Source organism: Oryctolagus cuniculus, chromosome 1 (assembly GCF_964237555.1).
Source record: "Oryctolagus cuniculus chromosome 1, mOryCun1.1, whole genome shotgun sequence".
NCBI lineage: Eukaryota > Metazoa > Chordata > Mammalia > Lagomorpha > Leporidae > Oryctolagus > Oryctolagus cuniculus.
The window spans coordinates 5593549-5610826 of record NC_091432.1 but is presented as its reverse complement, the minus strand read 5'-3'; the positions used below and the strand labels follow the sequence as shown (position 1 = coordinate 5610826).

The window sequence follows — 17278 nt, the reverse complement described above, 5'->3', positions numbered from 1 at the left end:
AGCTTCATAGCAGCTGGAGCCTGCAGATAGCGCCGCTGGCCCCCGTGCGTGAGCCTGCTGGGCAGAGGTCCCCGGAGCCCGGCCAGGGTTCCGGGCTGGAGGTGGAGGGCCCCAGCACTGCTGAAAGCAGGACAGAAGCGTGGGAGAGTGGGCCTCGGCGCCCTGGGGATCGTCTGGGTCACTGCAGGGCTCAGTCAGTGGCCAGCAGTGCCCTCCAGTTCAAGGCAAAGATGAGGGTTTTTTCAAATTTATGTATTTATTTGTTTATTAGTTTGTTTAAAGATTTATTTAGGCCAGCGCCATGGCTCACTAGGCTAATCCTCCACCTGCGGTGCCGGCACACCGGGTTCTAGTCCCGGTCGGGGCACCAGATCCTGTCCCGGTTGCTTCTCTTCCAGGCCAGCTCTCTGCTGTGGCCAGGGAGTGCGGTGGAGGATGGCCCAAGTGCTTGGGCCCTGCACCCCATGGGAGACCAGGAGAAGCACCTGGCTCCTGCCATCGGATTGGCGCGGTACGCCGGCCGCGGCGGCCATTGGAGGGTGAACCAACGGCAAAGGAAGACCTTTCTCTCAGTCTCTCTCTCTCACTGTCCACTCTGCCTGTCAAAAAAAAAAAAAAAAAAAAGATTTTTTTTTTTATGCCGGCGCCACGGCTCACTAGGCTAATCCTCTGCCTGCAGCACCTGCACCCTGGGTTCTAGTCCCAGTTAGGGCACCGGATTCTGTCCCGGTTGCCCCTCTTCCAGTCCAGCTCTCTGCTGTGGCCAGGGAGTGCAGTGGAGGATGGCCCAAGTGCTTGGGCCCTGCACCCCATGGGAGACCAGGAGGAAGCACCAGGCTCCTGGCTTCAGATCGGCGTGATGCGCCGGCCAGAGCGGCCATTGTGGGGTGAACCAATGGCAGAGGAAGACCTTTCTCTCTGTCTCTCTGTCTCTCTCTCACTGTCCACTCTGCCTGTTGAAAAATAAATAAATAAAGATTTATTTATCGAAAGGCAGAGTTAGGGAAAGAGAGCGCTCTTCCACCCGCTGATTTACTCCCCAGGTGGCCACGACGGCTGGGGCTCGGCCAGGCTGAGGCCAGGAGCCAGGAGCTTCATCCCAGCCTCCCACGTGGGTGCAGGGCCCAAGCACTTGGGTCATCCTCCACTGCTTCCCAGGTGCATCAGCAGGGAGCTGGGCTGGAAGTGGAGCAGCCAGGACTCAAACCAGTGCCCATACTGTATGCCAGCATTGCAGGTGTTGCCTTAACCCATTATGCCACAATGCCGGCCCCAGATTTGTATATTTATTTTAACTCACAGATAAAATTGTGTATTTGTCATGTACAACTGATGTTTTGAAGTCAAAGATATCAAGAGAGAGATATATTAATTACCTTAATCATTTCATAATGTATACATGTATCAAAATACCATATTACACATTGTAGGTATATACAACTTTTTAAATATTTATTTATTTCAAAGGCACAGCAAAAGAGAATGAATCTTCCATCCACTGGTTCACTTTTTTTTTAAGATTTATTTATTTATCTGAAAGAGTTACACAGGGAGAGAAGGAAAGGCAGAGAGAGAGAGAGAGGTCTTCCATCCGCTGGTTCACTCCCCATTTGGTTGCAACGGCTGGAGCTGTGCTGATCAGGAGCCAGGAGCTTCTTCCAGGTCTCCCATGCAGGTGCAGGGACCCAAGCACTTGGGCCATGTTCCTCTGCTTTCCCAGGCCATAACAGACAGTTGGATCGGAAGTGGAGCAGCCGGGACCTGAACCAACACCCATATGGGATGCTGGCACTGCTGGCAGTAGCTTAATCGGCTACGCCACAGCGCCGGCCCCTGGTTCACTCTTGCAATGGCTGCAACAACCAGGGCTGCACCGGCTGACCAGGGGTTGCAAACTCCCTCTGGGCTTCCCTGTGGGTGACAGGAACTCAGGTACTTGGAGTGGTCATCTGTGTTTTCCCAGGTGCCTCAGCGGGAAGTCGGGAATATGGGAAGCAGAGCACCTGCATCCTGAGCTCGATGCGGGATGCTGTTTGCAGAGTGGCCCGAACCCGCTGTGCCACAACGCTGGCCCTTGCAGTTTGTGTTTGCCAGTTGTACCTTGTAACCAGGGCGGGGAAGGGTTCCAGCGCACATCCTGACCCTGCTGTAGCAGCAGTGCCGCGGCCGTCCTGGGGCCCGACCGCAGGCTCCTGGACACCTCCCGGCACCACAGAGATGGCACCTGCTCATTTTCTGCAAAACGTGCTGCGTCCATTTGTCACGCTGAGATCCAAAATGAGTGAAGCCGCCGCGGCTCCTCCAGGAGTCTAGACTCTGTGAACATCGGCTAATCGTGTAGACAGTGTGTAAATGAGCTAGCTGGGCGCTCTGGGCCGACTCCAGACGTGGGGTTGCGGGTGTGGCCAGGTGTGTCGGCAGATGGCTCTGAGCGGTGTTTTCAGCTGGGGTTGGTTTTGCCTCCCAGGGTACATCTGGCAGCGAGTCCAGGCGTGTTAGGTCGTCCCGAATTCTAGGGGTGTGGGGGCGGGGCTGCCATCACTGCTGGTGTGTGGTAGGAGACGCGGGGTCACCACTGAACACCCTGCAGTGCACAGGACTGCCCAACAGCCGAGAATGAGCCATCCCAGACGTCAGCGGGGAGCCTGCTCATGGGGTCTCCGTTTGCCTGTGTCACCCTGAACCTGGTCGCCTGTCGGCCTTCAGTGTAGAAAGTCTTTGAGTTTGGGCTGAAGTGGTGGGACTTCCTGCTTACCTTTTTATTCCCTTGGTTTCCTACGAGGAACAGAGACTCACTAAGGCCAGTGCTTCCCTGCGTCCAAGGCCCAGCCCTCAGCTGCCTGTGACTGGTTTTGGGGTCTGCACAGCCAGAAGCGATCTTAGCAAATTAGGAAAATCTAGCAGTGGACCTGTGGTACAAAGTAGATTTTTAAATATTTATGAGATGCTAATAGTTAGGAACAAATGGAGACTTAATTTTTTAAAGATTTTATTTATTCATTTGAGATGTAGAGTCACAGACAGATGGAGAAACAGCGAGAAAGGTCTTCCATCTACTGGTTCACTCCTCCAAATGGCCACAGCACCCGGAGCTGAGCTGATCAGCAGCCGGGAGCCCCTTCCAGGTTTCCCACGCGGGTGCAGGGGCCCAAGCACTTGGGCCATCGTCCACTGCTTTCCCAGGCCACAGCAGAGGGCTGGATCGGAAGAGGAGCAGCCGGGACACAAACTTGTGCCCATTTGGGATGCGGGTGCTGCAGGTTGGGGCTTAGCCACGGCGCGGGCCCGGAGACTTCATTTCACACTGAGGGGCGGGTGTGAGGCACAGCGGGTTAAGCTGCCCCTTGGGGCACCTGCTCCCCTACTGGAGTGCTGGTTTGAGTCCTGGCCACGTTGCTTCTCATCCACCTCTTCGCTAATGTGTCCTGGCGACACCAGATGATGGCGCAAGTGCTTAGGCCTCTGCCAGCCACCTTGGGAGACCAAGGTGGGCTCCGGGCTCCTGGCGTTGGCCTGGCCCAGCCCCAGCTGTTGTAGGCATCTGGGAGTGAACCAGCAGACGCAAAACTCTCTCTCTCTCTCTCTCTCTCTCTCTCTCTCTCTCACTCTCTCTCTGAGTGTGTGTATGTGTGTGTGTGTTGCTCTGCCGTTCAAGTAGATGAAACACTGGGTTTAACACGAGGGGCCTTTTCCCTCCTACTCTGGTGACAAATGCACTAGGCCACATGGACGTCTTCAGTCTCAGAAGTCAGACCCGAGCTGTGAGGTCCTTCTCTGTCCCACGGGCCTCCGGCCAGGGGCAGCTGCCCCCCAGGGTGGGGGCGGGCGCGGACGTGGTGGGCCCAGCAGCAGAGCTCTCTCGGCCTCAGGCTTCCTGTGGGCGCCAGGATTTCTGGGTTCCTGTCTCACTGTGTTACTGACCTGGTTATTACAAAAATAGCTGGCTCCTGCGAGCTTAGTTATGGTTTGTAAGAATACGGCCCTCCAGGGACGGAGGCCCTGGGGACGTCACGCGGGGAGGGTGGAGTGGCCGGGGAGCAGCCAGAGCGGTGGCCGCGTGCAGCAGCGCCAACTCATCGTTCTCGTTTTTGCAGATGGAGTTGGCTGCTCTAGAAAAAGTCAAATCTACTTGGATTAAAAACCAAGATGACAGCTTGACTGAGACAGACACTCTGGTACGTACGTTCCAGCTCCTGCTTCTGCTGTTTCAGAGAGCGTTTGTGCCTTTATAAATACAGTTCAGAAAAGGCCCTCAGGACCGGCCTGGGAACTTCCCCAAGTCTTCAGGCTCGTGAGTGTCCGCGTTCCTCCTCCTAAAACCCTCACTCGTGGGAGGTAGCCCACCCTGGAGCCAGGCTTCTCCCAGACTGATGAGCCAGAAATGTCCCCTTCTCTCTAACGAGAGCTGATCAGGAGCTGGCTTGGGAATTGTCCCACTTCCTGTCACTGTCACCTCCAAAAGCCCTGCGTTCGCCCTTGGGTGTGGCCCAGTCGGCGGCCCAGTGCCACAGCTCCCCTGCCAGCTTCCCACTGACCTGCACACGGGGGCGTGGCTCTGTGGGGGCCAGGGCGGTGCAGGGGATGCAGGCTGGGAGGGGACGCCTGAGCTGGCTCCCTGTGGTCCGGGAAGTCTGTCCAGTGGGACTGGCTGCTGGACACAGGTGCTGGTGGGAGGGAAAGAGCCCTGCGCGGGATCCCACCTCGGGGTGGCTGAGCGTGGGCCTCGTAAGACCTCACGGTTGAATGGAGTCTGTAGTTATTTTTGCCTTATGTTTCCTTCAGTAAATAATGCTACGTTACGGTGTTGTATGTAACTTAACATTGGGCTTGACTCCAGTCCGGTTAAAGCTTGCCGTGCTAACTTGAGCTCACAGCTCACCAGTCACCTGGATGGCTCGGCCGTCACTGCTGCTCCACTGGTCCACGCTGCATGTGACAGCGTCCATGCTCAGACGCCAGTCGGGTCCTTCCCTGGTGAAAGCCCTCAGATGCTTGACCAAGTCTCAGGGACTTAATGTTGTGCAGAGAAGCCCCCCCCCCAAAAAAAAAGCCATCAGACTGTTGTGAAATTCACAGACAGGAGAGCTCAGCCACGAAGGCGACGTCAGGATGCCTGCTGCCTGTGAGCGGGGAGGGCCGCGGGACCCCTCGGGGTGCCGGCGCGTCTGGTGGTCGGTAGCCTCAGAGCGCATGCTCACCTTGAAGACTCAAGTTCAGATCTTACATTTGTGCACCGACTCTGGAGACTAGTCCCCAGTACACAACTCAGAATGGCAGATACAGGGACACAAGCGGGCACACAGCACGTGTGGGGAGCAGCGTCTTTCGGGGGGCGAGAGCGGGAGAGAGCTGCCGGCCCCCGGGGAGCACTCACGGGGAATTAACTTAGGAGGGCAGGGCTGGGTCCCGGAGGGCGCGGCCCCGTGTGTCAGAAAGACAGCCGTGGTCTGCGCAGGGAGGATGGTGAGAACGCGGCCATGAGGCTCCTACAATTTTGGAAGGGATCTGAGGGGCTGCAGCCGGCGACACCAGCCGCCCGTGTGAGTGCTGGTCCGTGTCCCGTCTGCTCTGCTTCCAGTCCAGCTCCCTGCTAATGTGCCTGGGAAAGCAGTGGGCACCGGCCGCTCAGGTGGGGGACCCGGAAGAAGCTCTGGCTCCTGGCTCCTGGCTTCGCCTGGCCCAGCCCTGGCCATTGTAGCCATTTGGGGAGTGAACCGGCACATGGAAGGGATATCTATCTCCATCTCTCACTCGCTCGCTCACTCTCGCTCTCTCTGCCTTCCAAATAAATAAATAGATCTTATAGCAAGTTATCTGAGAAAAAGGCAGCAAAGCCTGGACTGGAAAGGTGGGAGAAGGGGTGGATGGGGGAGAGTGTGGAGGATGGGTGGCGCTGGCATCTCGGTGAGGGAGAAGACCACGGTGGGTGCAGGGCCAGGGTGAGGAGTGCGCGGCAGTGCTCGTGGGCTCCCCAGGCCTCAGGGCCAGCCCTGGGGGGTCCGTCCAGGCCCGTCAGAGGGCCAGGGAGGGCGTGGGGTGCCCTGCCCTCTGCAGCTCGCTGAGCAGTGGACTGCGGCGATGGTGCCCAGCCAGCAGGTGCGCTGGGTGAAGTTCAGCAGCAGCCGGCTCCCCGTGGGGAGGGAGGAGCCGTGGGATTGTGGGCAGGAGCGAACAGCTGCCCTGGCCATGGTGATGGGGCCTGCCGGTGACCCCTGCCTCCCCCTGGCAGGAGATCACTGACCAGGACATGTTCGGAGACGTGAGCACGAGTCTGGTGGTGCCAGAGAAAGTCAAAACGCCCCTGAAGTCCAGCAAGACGGACCTGCAGGGCTCCGCCTCCCCCAGGTACCCGCCCCCCCCCCAACAGGAGCTGAGGGCCCTCGCGCAGGCCCCGCCGTGTAAACACCTCCTCCCCCGCCCCCCCCCCCCCCCCGCAGCAAAGTGGAAGGCGCGCACACGCCCCGGCAGAAGAGGAGCACGCCCCTGAAGGAGCGGCAGCTCTCCAAGCCCCTGAGCGAGAGGACCAACAGCTCCGACAGCGAGCGCTCGCCGGACCTGGGCCACAGCACGCAGGTACTTCCCTCTCCCCCTTTGAAATGCTCTCAGTGAAAGTCTTGAAAGGCCCAAACGGGAGAAGTACAGGAACCGGGGGCAGGAGAGAGCGCAGGAGCCCATGTACCTCCCCCCCCTTCCACCCCTACACGCCCGGCCTGAACCCCTGAGCCGCAGCCTTCAGTGCTACGGGGGCTCGGCCGGGGGGGAGGGGGGGCGCGAGCCAGCCGTGAGCGGTGTTGGAGCGTCGTGAAGGGAAGGCGTGAGAGTGGGCTGGGGAGGAGGTGGGGAGGACTGTGTTCTCTGCTCCTGGCGGCTGGGGTGGCGGGCTGTGGGCACATTTCGCAGGAGGCAGCGGGTCTGTGCGATTCCCTGGCAGACACCGGTGAGGGGGAGTGTGTGTCAGTGTGGCTTCCGGAGTCTGACGCTGGGGCAGAGCTGAAAATGCGCCCGAGACCAGAATAGTCCAGGGCCCGGGGCGCGGCCTTGTCCTCGGTGTTCATCACTGCTCCTGAAATACCCTCGCTCCCTTGGACTGCGGCCCCCGCGCAGCGCTGGCTGCCACTCATCACGTCTCCCCACACCCTCACTGCCACTCTCCTGGGCGCCTGCTGCTCTCGTCCTCTCCTGCCGGCCTGGTGCCGATGCCCCTCGTGGGATGCCCCCCGCGGGCCAGCTGCCATGACTGCACGCCCGCAGAATCCGTGCGTTCTCTCGGCCCCCTCCTCTCCTCTCAGGTCCGGCCAGCAGGCGGCCGAGTCTCCCCCTCAGCTTCCCGGTACCTGTCTGCTCTGACCGTGCCCCCAGCTGCTGCCTAACACGTGGTATCCCTGCAGGTCCCGAGGAAGGTGGTGTATGACCAGCTGAACCAGATCCTGGTGTCCGACGCAGCGCTGCCGGAGAACGTCATCCTGGTGAACACCACCGACTGGCAGGGCCAGGTGAGCGGGCAGCCTGCGGGGGCGGGGCTTGCCGCCGTGGTGGTGGTGGGGAGCAGGGGTGGGCCCTGAGCGCTCGTCCTGCCTCCCTCCTGCCCAGCCTGGGGCCGCAGGTGAGAGCTTTCTGTGCCTCAGTGTCCTTATCCCTCCCAAGGCAGGAGGAGCCCCTGTCTGACCGTTGCCTGTGCCCACACGGAATTCAGAGCAGGGGCGCTCAGAGGGGCGCCAAGTGCTGGGCCCCCAGGGGTGCGCCGGTTTCCATGGAGCTCATCCTGCCCGTTCCGCCCTGTGTCCTGGGCCAGACGCCAGTGCCGGGAGCACCCGGAGTGCGGGCTCTGGAGCCTTCCCGTCCGCCCCGCCTCCGCCCTTGGCCCAGCTGCGGTCTGAGTGACGAGGATGGGGCTCTGCGGCTCAGGCTAGGCCTTGCCTGCCCTCGTGGTGCCTGGAGGGGGGCAGCGTGGCCTCACCTGCGTCCCTGCCCCTGCCCCCCCCCCAGTACGTGGCCGAGCTGCTGCAGGATCAGCGGAAGCCTGTCGTGTGCACCTGCTCCACCGTGGAGGTCCAGGCCGTGCTGTCCGCCCTGCTCACCCGCATCCAGCGCTAGTAAGGGCCCCAGCTCCCCTCTCCTGCCCCTCGGGGTCCCTCTGACTTCCAAGCAGTGTGAGGATCCACGGGCCGTAGTGCTCAGTGGCCCTGGTGGCCCGGAGCCAGTCGAGTCAGTGTCCACCCCAGGACACTGGAGGGGCAGAGTCCCCTGCTGTGTGACGGACGCCCACCACCAACCCTGCACACCCAGCTCTTCTCATAGGCACTGATTTGCCCCTCCCCTTTTTAGGGTCGATTTACTTACTTGAAAGAGTGACTGAGGGAGACAGGAAGAGCCTCCATCCTCGGGTTTACTCTCCAAACGGCCGCAGCAGCCCCGGCTGGGCCAGACTGAAGCCAGAAGTCAGAACTCTACCTGGGTTTCCCACGTGGGTGGCAGGAATGCAAATACTTTCTTAAAAAATTATTTATTTGAAAGGCAGAGTTAGAGAAAGAAAGAGAGGGAGGGAGACACGGAGAGAGATCTTTGATCCTCTGGTTCCCTCCCCAAGTGGCCGCAACTGCCAGAGCTTCCTCTGGGTCTTCCACGTGAGAACAGGGACCCAAGCACTGGGCCATCTTCCGCTGCTTTCCCAGGCGCATTTAGCAGGAGCTGGATCGGAAGTGGAGCAGCCGGGACTCGAAACAGCCCCTTATAGGATGACGGTGCTGAGGGCAGGGCATTAACCCACTGAGCCACAGAGATGGCACCACGCTGCTCCACTTCTGATCCACCTGGGAAAGCAGCGGAGGACGGCCCAGGTCCTTGAGCCCCTGTACCCGCGTGGGAGACCCAGAGGAAGCTCCTGGCTCCTGGCTTTGGATCAGCTCAGCTCTGGCCATTAGGGCTGTTTGGGGAGTGAACCAGAAGATGGAAGACCTTTCTCTCTCTGTCTCTACCTCTTTATCTAACTCTTTCAAATAAATAAAATAAATCTTAAAAAAAAAAAAAAAAAAGAAGTGGAGCAGCTGGGACTTGAACCAGTGCCCATGTGAGATGCTGGCGCTGCAGGTGGCGGCTCCACTTGCTGTGCCATGGTGCCAGCCCCAAGTAGTGCAAATACTTGAGTCATCATTGGCCGCCTCCCAGGCGCACTTGTAGGGAGCTGGATCGGAAACAGAGTAGCGGAATGTGAACCAGCACCCCAGTATGGGATGCCGTGTCCCAAGCAGCAGCCCAACCCCTGCCCACCGTGCCCGCCCCTGACCCGCCCTCTTATTTCTGCATATTCTCTTCCCTGCTAAAGTCCCCTGGCCTCCTGCCCCTCCCCACCTTCTGTTGATTGGTTTGCTGTGTGTAGAGCGGGGGCCTTGCCCTGGGCGGGACCCGGGAGCCCCGACCGCAGGTGCAGCTCTGCCCTTCCCCCCAGCTGCAACTGCAACTCCTCCATGCCGCGGCCGGTCAAGGTGGCAGCCGTGGGCGGCCAGAGCTACCTGAGCGCCATTCTCCGCTTCTTCGTCAAGTCCCTGGCCAGCAAGACCTCCGACTGGCTGGGCTACATGCGCTTCCTCATCATTCCCCTTGGTAAAGTCGGGCAGGGCCTGGAGCGGGGAGCGGGCAACAGGGCCCGGGCAGGGCCTGGAGCGGGGAGCGGGGAGCGGGGCCCGGGCAGGGCCTGGAGCGGGGAGCGGGGAGCGGGGCCCGGGCAGGGGCCGTCAGGGAGGCCGGGCCCGGGCACTCCTGCCACTTCATCCCAACCCGCTGGTCTTTGCTGGTTTGCCGCAGGTTCTCATCCTGTGGCAAAGTACTTGGGCTCCGTGGACAGTAGATACAGCAGTGCCTTCCTCGACTCTGGCTGGAGAGACCTGTTCAGTCGCTCAGAGCCCCCGGTCTCAGGTAGGGAGCAGGGGTGAGGCCTGGCTGAGGGAGAGGCCGAGGGGCCGGCTGCTCCTCCGCTTTGGCCTCTCCCCGGCCCCCTGCACACTCGTCGTCCAGTAAGTGTTCTGTCGGTGGGGGCTGGTTACTGCGGTGTCGGCCTCCGCTCCCACACATCCAGAGCGAGGAGGGCCGTGGTGGGGGCGGGCGGGCCGGCTCAGGGAGCAGCCCTGCGAATATTGCCCGGACGCGGTAGGCATCAGGGCGCGCCAAGGCCGAGCACCAGGCGGAGTTCTGCCACCCGGCTGGGGTGGGTGTGAGCCGGGGGCACGAGGCCCCCGGGGAGGGAGGGGCCGTGCTCTGGTTCTGACTCCCTCAGTTCAAAACAAGGGGGTCTTGAGACCCTTCTCCACCTGAACGCCCCGGGGCCTCTGGCGGGAGTGCAGGAGCGGCCCCGGAGGAGGGCTCGGGTTGGCAGAGCGGCCCCGGAGGAGGGCTCGGTTTGGCAGAGCGGCCCCGGAGGAGGGCTCGGTTTGGCAGAGCGGCCCCGGAGGAGGGCTCGGTTTGGCAGAGCGGCCCCGGAGGAGGGCTCGGTTTGGCAGAGCAGCCCCGGAGGAGGGCACAGTTTGGCAGAGCGGCCCCGGAGGAGGGCACAGTTTGGCAGAGCGGCCCCGGAGGAGGGGCATGGTTTGGCAGAGCGGCCCCGGAGGAGGGGCATGGTTTGGCAGAGCGGCCCCGGAGGAGGGCACGGTTTGGCAGCTCTCCCGTGGTGTTTCCGCAGAGCAACTGGACGTGGTGGGGCGCGTGATGCAGTACGTGAACGGGGCAGCGGCGACGCACCACCTGCCCGTGGCCGAGGCCATGCTGACCTGCAGGCACAAGTTGTGAGTTTGGCTTTGGGGCGTCTTGAAGCAGCTCAGTCTCCTTCGCTTTCCTGTGTTTTCCTCTCGCCCCGTTTGCCTCTGCAAACCCAGCAGGGTGAGCGTGGGCCTCCTCCCTGGGCCTCCCATCTGTACTCCAGGAGACGCGGGTCCCTGTGCCCGCCCTCAGCGCAGAAGCGGCCGTCCTGAGGCCCAGATAGGGGAGAGTCAATGGCAGTCAGCTGGGGGCGGGCAGGGGAGGAGCCCCGCAGACCGCGAGCCGCTCGCTCCCGCCCTCCCCACCTCGCCCCCGACCCTCCACTCCGGGCGAGCACTGACCCTGAAGCTGTCCTGTCTCTACAGCCCCGACGAGGACTCCTACCAGAAGTTCATTCCCTTCATTGGCGTGAGTACTGCCCCAGGCCACGCAGCCGCGCGACACTCGCCCACAGCCGTGGATCCTGGGCGCTGGGGAGGGGGCTTCTGCCAAGGGTGGGGGTGCCCCGTGACAGCACTTCCTGCACGTGCACACACACCGTGGCGTAGGGCAGGGGAGGCCCAGGCCTCCTGTCCGGCTGGCCTCTGGGTGTTGTCCTTTTGCGATCCTGGACTGTCCCGACCCAGTGCTGCTCTCTTGTGCACTGCCCCGACCCCGGGGCCTGGCGTCCAGAGCGTGGCTTCTGCAGCCCCCGGGGAGGAGACACTCAGACACGGCTAAGGGTGACTCCCTAGCGAAGCCTGGGACTCGAGTCCGCCTTCCGGTCAGAGGAAGGGGCTGTGTGCTTGTCTGTTCAGCCGAGGAGTTTGACGGGAAAGGCACAACCTCTGGCGAGCCTGGTGTCTGTGTGCTGCCCTGGTCTGTTCAGTTGGCAGTGGCTGGGCCGCAGGGAGCAGAGCCGCAGAGCCCTGCCCCGGACTGGAATGCACGCTTGTGTTTATAGACACAGTTAGCCCCCGCGTCATCGCTCTCTTGTCTTTTCGGGGATCCTGGAGGAGAGACGGCTTAGCTCCCCGCTCTCCCTGCACACCCGAGGTTCTGTATGTCTTGGGTGAGCTGGCGACACGTGGCCGTCCCGTCCTGCGGTGTGGTCGGTCCCGGCTCACCCCTGCTGTGGGCCTCAAGACCACTGCCCACTGCCTGGCCCAGACGCCTAACTCCTGTATCACGAGACCTGGGTTGCTGCTCGCTCTGACTTCACAACCAAGATTTGAAAAAGAAAATGTGTTTGGAGAAACCAGAGGCGCTCACAGCCCCCACAAAATGCCAGGGGAGCAGGGGAGAGGGGGTCGCATCCAGGAAGCCCCGGCGTGGATTTATTCCTCTCCAGAAATCAAAACAAGTGTGCAGAGCACTGGGACAGAATTCTGTGCGGCCTGTGTTGAGGGGGGCCCTCGGTCCCCACGTGGTCGCCACTGCCCATGCGCTGAGTCCAGTGTTCCTCCGGCCCTGATTGGCCACAGGTGCTGGGACACAGGACACTGCAGCCGCACAGCCCTGTCACAGTCACAGTCTGTCTCCAGCTGGCCTTGGCTGGCCACTGGGGGGCCCCCTCGACCCTCTCCAGGATTCCCTCCAGGGAATCTAATTCCTGAGAATTCTGGGAACGCCAGGAGCGGCCTGGTGTCGGCACCCTCACGTGTTCACGTGTCTCACAGCTCCTGTGCCCACGCTGCGACCCTGGGCAGAGCCGTCCTTCTCGCCCCGTGTGGTTTAGGAAGGAGATCAGTGCACGGGGTGGTTCCTGCGGTCGGGGCTGGGCGTCCCCCTCCCCCCTCCCCCCTCCCTCAGGGGAGTGTCACAGGCTCCCATTGGCCTTTAGAACTGGCGTTCACGGCACCGCTGGGGACCTGGGCTGCTCCCGCTTTGTGCAGGTGTTAAGTAAAAGAACGGGGGGCTCGGTGACTGTGCCGGCCTCGATGGGGCTGACGGTGCTGCTTCCTTCCGCAGGTGGTGAAGGTGGGTCTGGTGGAGGACTCTCCCTCCACTGCCGGTGAGCCCGCGCTTCCTTGGCTTCTGGGGCGAGGGCGGCACCTCCTGGGGGCCAAGGCTGGAGATGCTGCTCTCAGTTTCTGGAGCCCAATGATGCAGCTGGGGGCAGCAGGGGTGCTGGGAGGAGGGAGAGGAGGGAGAGGCCCAAAAGGAAACAGGGCTGCCACCAAGACGGGTACCTCCCCCGTGCCACTCCTCCGGCCGACGGCATCTGTCCCCTGACAGGTGACGGGGACGATTCACCCGTGGTCAGCCTTACCGTGCCCTCCACGTCACCACCCTCCAGCTCGGGCCTGAGCCGAGACGCCACGGCCACGCCCCCGTCCTCCCCGTCCATGAGCAGCGCCCTGGCTGTCCTGGGGTAAGGCCGCTGCCCGACTCCTTCCTGCTGCACCCTCCATCCCAGGGACGGGCACACGGGGCGAGAGTCCACAGCAGAGGCCGGGGACCAGGTCGGGAAGTGGGTGGGCACGTCCTGCACTGTCTGTCTCCACTGCGGGCCCCAGTGAGGCAGTGTTGCGGAGGAGGGCCGGGCACGTGTCTCACGGCCCCTGTGCTCGCTTCGTCTGCTGGGGAGGCCGGAAGCGCAGTGGCACAGGAGCTGGGAGGGAGCCTGGAGCTAAAGGGACGGGGGTGTGGCTCTGAGGTCACGGGCTGTGATGAAGGGCAAGCGACTTAAAGTTTAGGTCAGGTGGGCTGGGAGCGGCTTTCCCACTGAGGCCTGCGTGGGGGGAGAGAGGTTCCCCGCGGCCTGGAAGTGAGGCAGGGTGGGCCGCAGCCGGGAGCAGGAAGGAGTGAGTGCCTCCTACCCGCCCCCCCCCCCCTTCCTCTCTGGGTAGCAGCAGAGTGGGAGGCCTTGGCCGGCTTTCCCGGGGCCCCAGTGAGCGGCTCACAGCCCCTGGCCGGGGTCCTCCCTGTCCCCCCTCCTCTGCGCATGGGCCCTCTCTCATTGCAGACGCGCCCTGCGGGAGGCGGGGACGGCCCTCTGCCCCGCCGCCCTCCTTCCGTCCCACCTCAGCTTGGTTTTTAATGGAACCGCTGAGAGGAAGCGGAGAGGGACAAATCAGATGACTGGCGGAGCTCCTGTGCCTATTGTGTCTGACGCCTCCTTTCAAGAAAACATCAGCCCTTTCTCCCCCGGCAGCTAAAATTATCCCTGAGCTAAAAGCGCCGTGCTTGAGAGACAGCGCAGGTCACCCCCGGCCCCCGCCCGCCGCCTCGCTCCAGCCCTGCCCTCATTTGGGCGCAGGCTTTGTGTGCCGGGCGGGCATGTGCACAGGCGTGTGCGCGTCCGTGTGCACCTGGCGTGGTGCCCTGTGGTTCGCTTGCGGTAATCGGCCCTCCGTCTGCTCCTGGCTCTGTCCTCGGCCGCGCTGACTCCAAGAGGGCGAGACCACAGAGCCGCCGCTGGCCCCACTCAGGGCCCGGCCCCTCTCGCCCCGGCGGGCCCTTGGTGCTGGGCCCCGGGGCAGAGCCACCCTCTCCTTTCCTCTCCCTCCCCAGGAGCCCCAGCAGCCCGTACGGGGACGTGATTGGCCTCCAGGTGGACTACTGGCTGGGCCACCCCGGGGAGCGCAGGCGGGAGGGTGACAAGAGGGACGCCAGCTCCAAGAACACCCTCAAGAGCGTCTTCCGCTCGGTGCAGGTCTCCCGCCTGCCCCACGGCGGGGAGGCCCAGCTCTCTGGCACCATGGCAATGACCGTGGTCACCAAGGAGAAGAACAAGAAAGGTGAGTGCGGCCGCGGCCAGGGCGGGACGGAGCCGCCAGGCCTCCCTCCCCTCTGCCCACCCGCAGCCGGCCTGGGCCCACCCAGGGAACAAAGCCGGTCCCATGGGGCAGGCAGCCGAGGCCCCAGCAAGACGCTGAGCGTCAGTGCCCCCGGCACGGTGATGAGGCCGCTGGCTGCTGCCCAGTGCCTGGGGACGGACTGCAGGCCCGGGGACAGCTCCGCACCGCAGCCACGGTCGCCACGACCCGGAGTCTGGGAGGCCGCTCCAAGAGGCTTCCTGAACAAAAGGACACAGTGTGGTTTTTCCGCTTCAGTTTTCAGTGCATTTATTTCTTTGAAAGGCAGAGAGAAACAGACTTCTGCTGGTTCACTCCCCAGATGCTGAAGGCAGGAGCCTGGAGCGCAGCCCAGGTCTCCTGTCGGGTGCAGGGGCCTGAGCACGTGGGCCATCATCCGCTCCTCCCCAGGGGCTCAGCGGGGAGCCGGGGCAGAAGCAAAGGCGGCACTTCAGCATGGATGCCGGTGTCCCACGCAGCGTCTCAGCCGCCACACCAAACGCCTGCCCCCCAAGTGCCCATTGAGAACTGGGGGGACACAGCCCCTTCCGGATGAAAGGAGCAGCTTAGGGCCCTGGAGGCAGAGTCGGAGGGTGGTCCTGGTCCTGTGCTCGGGGGCAGCGAGGCAGGAGCCCCCTCAGCCGGGCCCATGCTGGGCGCCTGCGGCTGACCCCAGGCCCTGCCTGTTGGGGGGTGCACCCATGCGCGGGTCCCCTGCGGCCCCCAGCAGCTTGTGCAGTGGCTCAGACTTGAGGAGGGGCCGTCCACTCAGCAGTGCCCTCCCTGTCCTGGAGCAGAGCCAAGTGGTGTGGGGAGCCCTCCCCGCACGCAGGGCAGGCCACGTGGGCCCCCCAGCCACAGCACGCCCAGACAGGGAGGCAGGCCTGCCCCGAGGCCAGCTAGCACATTCTGCTGGAAGGGACGTGAGAGACCATCTGGCCTGTCCTCTCTGTGCAGCTGAAGATACCGAGCCCCAGGCGGGGGGTGGGATCTCAGCCAGAGCCACCCAGGGACCTGAAGGCCCTGCCCCGCGGCCTGGAGCCGGGAGCCAGGGGACGCTGGGAAGGGGCTGGCTTTCGCAGACCGCCCCCCTGCAGCAGGGGGCGGGGCGGGGCGGGGCGGGGCCCTCACGGAGGTCGTGCCTGCTTGCTCTGCAGTCCCCACCATCTTCCTGAGCAAGAAGCCGCGGGAGAAGGAGGTGGACGCCAAGAGCCAGGTCATCGAGGGCATCAGCCGGCTCATCTGCTCCGCCAAGCAGCAGCAGACCGTGCTGAGAGGTGCGGGGCAGGGCGGCGCCCAGGCCCCGGCGGGGCCCGCGGGTGCTGCCCGCAGCCCCGCTCACCTCCTCTCCCTGTCACCCTCAGTGTCCATCGACGGAGTGGAGTGGAGTGACATCAAGTTCTTCCAGCTGGCGGCCCAGTGGCCCACTCACGTCAAGCACTTCCCAGTGGGGCTCTTCAGTGGCAGCAAAGCCGCCTGAGGCCTGCGTCCTGGCCACTCTCCCTCTGGCACTGCCACGCGAGACGCTGCCTCCCCTCCACTGCCCAGCCTGCCCTCGGCCGCGCCTCCTCGCCTCTCCCTCCCCCCCATCTCCTCCCCCCTGCTCCAGGCCCCAGGCAGGTGGGCTTTGCCTCCTGGTGCCCGTGGTCCCTGGCGTCAGGTCCTCTGGGCCGTCCTTCCCAGGACTTGCCACTCTCCCCGCTGTGGCACCAGCGCCCGTCCTGGAAGCAGTAAACCTGGAACTCTGGTCCACAGTGGAGAGCCCACCCCCCATCCCCCACCACCACTGCCAGGATCTGGTTTCCCGTGGCCACTGTGGCCTGGCTGCACCTGCGCCTGCAGGACCCCCCCGCGCTCACAGGGGCAGGAAGCACTGCCTGCAGCCGGGGGCATGGGTCTGGGGTGGGGGCCTGCCCGGTGCCCCCATGCATGACTTCCCAGCATCCCCTGCCCCTGTGGGTGCCACGAGTCCTGAGCGTTTCTTCGGTTCTCTGCACGGCCGAGCCTGGGGGTCGTTCCGTGGGGCCACCCCGTGCACCGGCTGTGGCCGCTTCCTTCCTCTGCCCCCTCCCCCCCAGCACAGCTCTGCCTGGATCAGAGATGGAGGTGGACCCCTACCAGCACGTGCCCTGCCAGCTGCCCGGCCCCCTGCCCTGCCCCCCACCCCCGTCTCCCTCCAGCAGGCTCCTTCCCTCCCTTTGGCCACAGACCAGGGTCGCAGCCCCTCCCCGGCCTCCGGAGAGGCCAAGGACGCGGGCCAGATCCCGGCCCGGCCCCGTGGCTGTGGGCCTCCAGGGCTCCCCGTTGCCCCTCGCCCCTCCTAGAACTAGGTTTTTGAAAGTGCTCTCCTCGTCCTCACCTCCCCTGGCGCCTCCACCTCCTCCGCGGCTCAGCCCTGCCGGGCATCTCTGGGCAAGAGGAGGGGTGCGGGAGATGGGGTTGAAGCTGGGGTTTTCATTCAATAAACTGGTGATTTCTTAGCACCTGCGCTGGGCCTCTGTGCCGCTCGCTGTGTCACTGGGGCGGCCCAGCCCGCCCTCTGCTCCCCTGCCACGCGACCTGAGGCCACCCGGAATTAGCCAGGAACCCGCGACGAGGGCGCACGCCCCTTCCCCCTGTGGACAGAGGCCAGAGGCAGGAAAGACGCCGCCCCCAGCAGGGCGCACGCAGGGTGGCCCCCTCTTCTGATTGGAGACCGGTAGGGGGTGTCTGCCCCCGACAGTCCGCCTGGTCCTGCTGCAGGCTGGGAA

General features: G+C 63.4%; 1 protein-coding gene across 3 annotated transcripts in view; it reads left to right on the top strand.

The window, feature by feature from the left end:
* The window catches only part of PACS1 (phosphofurin acidic cluster sorting protein 1), a 156285-nt gene extending 139269 nt beyond the window's left edge, over positions 1 to 17016 (top strand). For all 3 annotated transcript variants that reach the window (XM_070068218.1, XM_070068233.1, XM_070068226.1), the window contains exons 11-24: positions 4095 to 4175; positions 6230 to 6345; positions 6438 to 6573; positions 7389 to 7493; positions 7987 to 8093; positions 9446 to 9600; positions 9802 to 9912; positions 10673 to 10775; positions 11115 to 11157; positions 12700 to 12742; positions 12967 to 13102; positions 14245 to 14471; positions 15686 to 15805; positions 15893 to 17016. In XM_070068218.1, the coding sequence (XP_069924319.1) occupies positions 4095 to 4175; positions 6230 to 6345; positions 6438 to 6573; positions 7389 to 7493; positions 7987 to 8093; positions 9446 to 9600; positions 9802 to 9912; positions 10673 to 10775; positions 11115 to 11157; positions 12700 to 12742; positions 12967 to 13102; positions 14245 to 14471; positions 15686 to 15805; positions 15893 to 16008 (1599 nt within the window). In that variant the 3' untranslated portion in view covers positions 16009 to 17016. The remainder of the gene's footprint in view (positions 1 to 4094; positions 4176 to 6229; positions 6346 to 6437; positions 6574 to 7388; positions 7494 to 7986; positions 8094 to 9445; positions 9601 to 9801; positions 9913 to 10672; positions 10776 to 11114; positions 11158 to 12699; positions 12743 to 12966; positions 13103 to 14244; positions 14472 to 15685; positions 15806 to 15892) is intronic.
* The last annotated feature ends 262 nt before the right edge of the window (positions 17017 to 17278 follow it).